Source organism: Sesamum indicum, linkage group LG1 (assembly GCF_000512975.1).
Source record: "Sesamum indicum cultivar Zhongzhi No. 13 linkage group LG1, S_indicum_v1.0, whole genome shotgun sequence".
Lineage (NCBI taxonomy): Eukaryota > Viridiplantae > Streptophyta > Magnoliopsida > Lamiales > Pedaliaceae > Sesamum > Sesamum indicum.
The window spans coordinates 11,370,433-11,377,082 of record NC_026145.1 but is presented as its reverse complement, the minus strand read 5'-3'; the positions used below and the strand labels follow the sequence as shown (position 1 = coordinate 11,377,082).

Here is a 6,650-nt window from a genome sequence, read left to right as displayed (position 1 = left end):
GGGGGGGGGGGGGGGCAGATACAAAAAAAAAAGGTTTTGCATTCCAGGTCTTTATGAAATAAATATAATGCTGAAGTCTGGTGGAGGTATCGGTATTTATATTACTAATGAGTTGATTCTTTGATACAGACTTTAGACATTCTCCTGGAAATACTTGTTGTCTTCCCGAGGGTAGAATCCCTGCGGTGTAAGGTAAGAATTTGAGATCTTTCACATTATTGCAACATTACAAACTCCTTCTACTGATGTTTTATTTTGGTAGGTCACTTCTTTCATTCATCGTATGGTGGAAACTTTAGGAACTTCTGTTTTTCCATATCTTCCAAAGGCACTGGAGCATTTGCTAACAGAAAGTGAGGTATAAACATTTACCTTTTTTGTGATTGAGACTTCATCTAAAAACCGTTCTGGTACGAGTGACTTGAAGTAATTTGCTTCTGTTTATGAGATTCTTTTTATTATATATTTTAGTAAGTGCTTTGAATGTGGCTTGGGATGTGGATGGTGACAAATAATGCTTCGGTCTTTGTTACATTCTGTTATCAGTGATACTGGTATTCTTAAACAAAATTAGTCGTGTTATACATCAGCTGTTTATCTCTCTTGGGTAAAGGTGAGTTCATTGATTTTGCTAATGCTGTCCTGCAGCCAAAGGAACTGGTGGGATTCCTGTTACTGCTTAATCAGCTCATCTGCAAATTCGGTGTTGGGGTCCATGACATATTGGAAGAAGTATACCCTGTCATTGCTAATAGGGTGTTTAATATTCTTCCGAAGAATGATATTCTATCAGGACCTGGCAGCTGTACTGAGGTACACAAGTCGCTAAGGTCGATTTAGTTGCTTAACCGATGGAATAGTTTACGTATATGGCTTTCTGCAGAAACTAAGATATCTTGATGAAACTCTGTATAGTATAAAAGTGTACATATCGGATATAATATACTGGTACTTGAGAAGTTGAAAAAGTCAATTGATTTGTGATTCGACATGTCTTTTTAGACCTGTATTGAAGCTGATGTACATCTGTCTGGTCAGTTGATGATCAGTAGACTACTTTTAAATCTTCATGGCTCTTTTCCTCAGGAAATCCGTGAACTGCAAGAGCTTCAGAGAACATTCTTTACATTTCTAAATGTCATTGCAACACACAATCTGTCGTCGGTTTTCCTATCCCCCAAAAGTAGTGGATGCTTGGAATTGATGATGCAGTTCCTATTACATGCTTGTTGTAATCATAAGGATATCCTTATCAGGAAGGTGTGTTTTAATGAATTTCGCATCCCAGAGGTTTATGATTCCAGATCTTTTAATTATTGGTTAATATGATTATATAAGACTGAATCATGCGTTGTCCATCATTCAGGCATGTGTTCAGATATTTGTTCGGCTAATCAAAGACTGGTGTACTGATCCTAATGGCGAAGAAAAGGTATTGTACTCTTGTAATACCAGTACCAGAGTCAATTTCTTCAAAGTGTTGACATAAAATTATGTTTCAGGTACCCGGTTTCCGGAGCTTCATAGTTGAAGCATTTGCAACAAATTGTTGTCTGTTCAGTGTGCTTGACAAGTCCTTTGAGTTTCGTGATGCAAATACTGTAAGTTTCCAGTCGGATTAGAATGGGCATGCTTATGAGGATAGCATTTGTAAATGTATGTAGATGTGTCACTGTCACCATAGATGATATAGATACATATACTAATCTCCTTTTGAAGTTGGTTAATGTAGTATGGCAATAAATTGACCATGCTATCTCTGTGCCTTACAATTTTGTCCTCTTGATTATTTTTAGCCCCCAAGAATAAATTGTCTTCTGATAAATATTGAAGCTCCATGGTGGCTTCAAAGTGAGCTTTACGCGCTCCCTGGTTTTCCCATGTCTGTAATTTTGTGTATAGATTCTTGCAATCTCTTTTTTGTTTTTGTTAGTAATGAAATCTAGTAATTTCTATGTCTTCTCTGGTCGACATGATTCACATGAACCTTTTTTAGAATATTGTCATTAACCTTGGACAATTCAATTAGTTGTGCATGAAATTTTCATAATTTAGCTGAACGAGTCACTGCTGTCGAATTGATTGGTGATTGCCTCTTCTTTTGGCTTTCCAATTCCTGCTTAACCACAACCTGATCTCTTCTTTGGGGTTTCTTTTGCAGCTGGTCTTGTTTGGTGAAATAGTAATGGCTCAAAAGGTCATGTATGAGAAATTTGGCAATTTTTTTCTCCTTCACTTTGTATCAAAAGGTTTTCCCAACATTCATTGCCCTCAGGACTTGGCAGAGCAATATTGCCAAAAGCTGCAGGTACCACATATAGCTTTCAAAGCTTTTGACATATATTGGCCAGTTATAGCATGTAAGCTGAGTGTGTTTACAGTATTGAGGTCATAAAAGTTATACTTCTAAGTAGTTGTCGTTTTGAAAACAAACAACAGTTTAGTTCTAAAAGATGATAAACTTAATTTTCCGAAAATAAGCTGGTTGATCTTTTTGGCAAACTAAGACAAATAGACGTGCCCATGCATGCACATTAACAAGTAGAAACTGATATAATGACTGGTTGTGCTGACTACTGTAGCTGTGAGCTAAATATTTTTAATCTTCATTAGACTCTTAGTAAGCATAAATCTTCTCTGGCCTTTCTCTTTCTCTTTTCTTTTTTATCTTTTCTCTCTATTGATGGTGACATCTGCATTTCTCTAGCGAATTGCCTAAAACCTGATGTCTGTTATCAGGAAAACGACATTAAAGCGCTGAAATCCTTTTACCAGTCTCTCATTGAAAAGTTAAGGCTTCAACAAAATGGCAGCTTGGTTTTCAGATAATAATGTGACAACATACTTGTTGATCCCCAATGTTGCTACTAGTGCTGTTCCGGAATTTCGTCAAAAGGTTAGTGTGCTAGTTAGTCCCGTCTGAATGTATTACCAGAAAACTTTAGTTGCAACCTTAAAGAGCTCTTGTTATTGATAAAATTGCAGGGGTCTTTCATGTACATAAAATTTGTCTGTTAGCTTATCACTCACAGCGAGGTACGGGCGCAAACAGGTCTGCATGGGATATGTTTTGTAGAATCCTGAACGGTTGTCCTTGGTCAAGTGGCAAATTTTCTTTTCATTCCCTTGCCATGGCAGATGTAAATTTGTGATTTATTCTCTCTCCATATTGTTCTTGTTCTATTTTGCCATATGTACTTAAAAAAGGGCTTCTCTTTTTTCAATTTTCCCTTTTCCTTTTTAATACAACTTTCTTCTCCTTTGCTCCATATTTGCTTTTCTTTTCTTTCTTTTGTTGTTTCCTGGAGCAGTTTTGTTGTGTTGGATACTGGAAGTGAGTTTCTCCTTGCTTATGAGGTTCTGGAGCTTCAAATGTGGTGTGTTGTACTTTATCTTTCTATTAATCTCACTATATTCATTTATTTCTTGTTTACCCTCTCATGATTGCTTTGTAAAACTCATTAGCATTATTATTATATTCACTACGCCATTTTCATTTCTTTCCCGTCTGCCCCATGGCCCCCATCTCCGCTGTTTTGACTTTCACTGTCGTGTAATTCTTGTGCTATGAGCCGTAAATGTGTGATTCCTTTTATGGTAGCGAGATTTGTTTGAGGTGAAAATCATACAGAATTTAGTGCATAACCTCACCAGTACTCTTTTCCTCGCATTCCACAACTGATTCTGTCTTGCCCCATGTGCATAACCTTATTGTTATTAGTACATTAAACACTTCGTGCATACAAGAATCTATCTATTAATATCACAGGTTATAAACCTCATATGGTAGTCTGGGCTTAACCACAGCAACAAGTGGGATCTTTCTTGGAGTTGAAAGTCCGAAAATTTCCTCCATGTTCAAATCTTCGGGCCTCATGTGATCAGGCAGTTCCCAGTTGAATCCATGAAGAAGGTTAGCCAAGCTCGACTGGATCACTTTTAAGCCCAGATTGTAGCCCGGGCACATTCTTCTTCCCGACCCGAAAGGCAAAAGCTCGAAGTCTTGTCCCTTGACATCGATCGCCTTTCCAATGAATCTCTCGGGACAAAATTCTGTCGGGTTTTCCCATAGTGATGGATCCCTACCTATTGTCCATACATTCACTAACACTTGGGTCCCTTTCTTGATGTCATATCCAGCAACCTAAATTGAAAGATGCAAGATAGTGAATTTAGTACGGGCTTTAACTAAAATAATATCAAACTTTATGACTCGGGCATTTGTCACATTGTTTCAGTTGTTCCTTCGTAGAAAATTGACTCCTTGATGTATTGACATAAATAATAAATTAGTAGTGACAGTCTTCATGTGTCACATTTTTTAAATTGTTCCTTCATGGAAAATTGCCTCTTTGATGTATTGATATAAATAATAAATTAATAGTGACAGTCTTCATGTGTCGATGATTGATCGTATTGAAAACAATAATGAGTGCTGACATACCTTACAATCTTCCCTTGAGAATCTAGGTACGAGCAGGGGTGCGACTGGATGGAGCCTCATGGTTTCCTTGACAATGGCCTCTATGTAAGGAAGGTTAGGTATATCCTTCTCTTGAACCCATTTGTTTTGTCCTATGACGCGATTCAGCTCTTCCGTTGCCTTCTTGAAAATTTCAGGCTTTTTCAGGAGTTCTGCGATTGCCCACTCCACTGTCACCGCAGAGCTTTCGGTTCCACCGGCCAACAAATCCTAGAGAATAATCAAATTACAGAATATCATATAATTTTGTTGATAAATTAAAACATTAAACTTTGATAAACAAAAAAGGCGGATAAGAAATGAGCGGGAAGGGTGCCTAAGGTTAGACTCGACTATATTTTCAACAAGTGGCAATATTTATTTAACTTAAAATCGAGCTTTCTCACATACACTTTTTATATGTGTACATTTGATAATGTCTTGAATACTAATTGATCATTGTAGTAGTAGTTCTTTTTATGTCGTCTATTCAGAAGTAAAGTACATTTTTTGAAAAGGTTAAAAAAGATAATTTGTAATATATTATTGAAATTATAGAAATAGATGAATTTATATTGAGCTCAACCCAAATAAAGACAAACTTAAGCTCTGGATAAGCAACTCAAACTCAAACAAAAAATCTTAAACTTGAGTTTATTCGGACCCAATTAAAATCCCATGAAGATTGATCATAAACTCAAAAAATGTAACTCAAATTAATTTTAAAAAAGGGGCTCAAAGTTTGCATTCGAACCCACCTGACACCTTCTCGACTCGTACTCAGAAGACTCGAATTTAAATCAAAAATAAACTGACGAGCAGACCCAACTCATACTCAAAATACTAAGAAAACCAGGAATTTAAATCAAGAAATTGGGAGCCAACTCAAGTCTGACCCACTGGATCGTACTCATACCTGAGTAAAGGCCTTGACTCCATGCCTCTCCAGCTTCACCTCCAAAGTCGGATCCTCCGCAAGCTCCAGCAGAACATCCACCATATCTCTACTCACATACCCCTCCACTCTCCTCCTCCTCTCCTCATGCTCATCAAGAACATGCTCCAAAAACCTGTCGAATTTCTTGCTCACAATCTTCATCCTCTTCACATACCCCTGCAAATCCAAGAAACTGATCCAGGGAATCAGATCCCCCACGTTGATCACCCCATTCAGCAAGAACAGCTCGTCCAGCATTTTCTTGAACTCCTCCGGCGAAACCACGGCGTTCTCGTTGTCTTTGTCCAGGTACCTCTTCCCCAGAACCATGCGGCTGATCACATTCAGGCTCACCGTCGACAGATAATCCTTCAGCAAAACGGATTGACCCGAGGATTTGAACAGGCTTTTCAGCAGAGAGTTCATTTCCTCCACCCGGATGTACTCGTAGGATTCAAGCCTCTTAGCGCTGAAAAGCTCCATCAAGCACATTTTCCGGGCCTGTCTCCAATACGGGCCGTAGGGCGACCACGTGATGTCCGAATAGTTGTAGGTGGTGTACTTCCCGGCGGCGGTTTTGGGCCGTGAGGCGAATGTAACATCCATCGTTTTCAGGAAGACTTTGGCCATCTCCACGGAGGAGCCCACGACCACAGGGAAGGACCCGAATTGGAGATGCAATAAGGGCCCGTATTTCTGGGAGAGTTGGTGTAAGGATCTGTGTGGGAGAGGGCCTATGAGGTTCAGGTTACCAATAACGGGCCAGGGTTTCGGGCCGGGCGGCAAATTCAGTTTTCTACGTCGGATTGTTTTCGCTAGGAGATAAAGGAATACGAGCAGCAAAAGACATGCAGACCAAATTGGGGTTTCCATGTTGAGTTGCGATGAGCCCGAAACTGCGTAAAAATAATATGAAAGATATGAAGAATGTTGGAAATGGTGGGATGAGGTTGTAATATTTATAGGTGAGAAATTTGAAGAGATATTGAAGACTTCTGGTGTTAGTTGACTTGGAATTCTGGCAGTGGCTGCCTGCTTTTTGGGTGCTCAACTTCTCAGAAATTTTCCCAGTGTTTCTGTGAAACTTGGACGCATCTCTCTTTACTTTCGTGTACGATGTGTGTGTTCATTGCTTAAGTTTTATATCCAATAATCATCAATTTCTGTTATTTTGTGTGAATTTATTGTATTTTTTTAATTATAATAATGTATTGATCTAATATTGATGTACGACTCAATTTGAGATACCCT

At 38.6% G+C, this 6,650-nt stretch overlaps 2 protein-coding genes across 3 annotated transcripts in view; one reads left to right on the top strand and one right to left on the bottom strand.

The window, feature by feature from the left end:
* Positions 1–3,422, top strand: part of LOC105163116 (exportin-T) — a 6,832-nt gene extending 3,410 nt beyond the window's left edge. Inside the window, exons 6-14 of one of the 2 annotated variants that reach the window (XM_011081344.2) lie at positions 130–192; positions 263–358; positions 649–813; positions 1,087–1,260; positions 1,367–1,432; positions 1,503–1,601; positions 2,162–2,308; positions 2,740–2,896; positions 2,986–3,422. In XM_011081344.2, coding sequence (XP_011079646.1) covers positions 130–192; positions 263–358; positions 649–813; positions 1,087–1,260; positions 1,367–1,432; positions 1,503–1,601; positions 2,162–2,308; positions 2,740–2,829 — 900 coding nt within the window. In that variant the 3' untranslated portion in view covers positions 2,830–2,896; positions 2,986–3,422. Of the gene's footprint in view, positions 1–129; positions 193–262; positions 359–648; positions 831–1,086; positions 1,261–1,366; positions 1,433–1,502; positions 1,602–2,161; positions 2,309–2,739; positions 2,897–2,985 lie in introns of those variants that run through there. The other variant, XM_011081354.2, reaches the window with a different exon arrangement.
* LOC105163106 (cytochrome P450 71A1) lies at positions 3,634–6,465 on the bottom strand. The gene is made up of 3 exons (XM_011081332.2): positions 5,379–6,465; positions 4,445–4,693; positions 3,634–4,144 (listed from the first exon to the last, which is right to left on the bottom strand). The coding sequence occupies exons 1-3, from the start codon at positions 6,270–6,272 to the stop codon at positions 3,764–3,766; spliced, it is 1,524 nt and encodes a 507-aa protein (XP_011079634.1). The 5' UTR covers positions 6,273–6,465; the 3' UTR covers positions 3,634–3,763.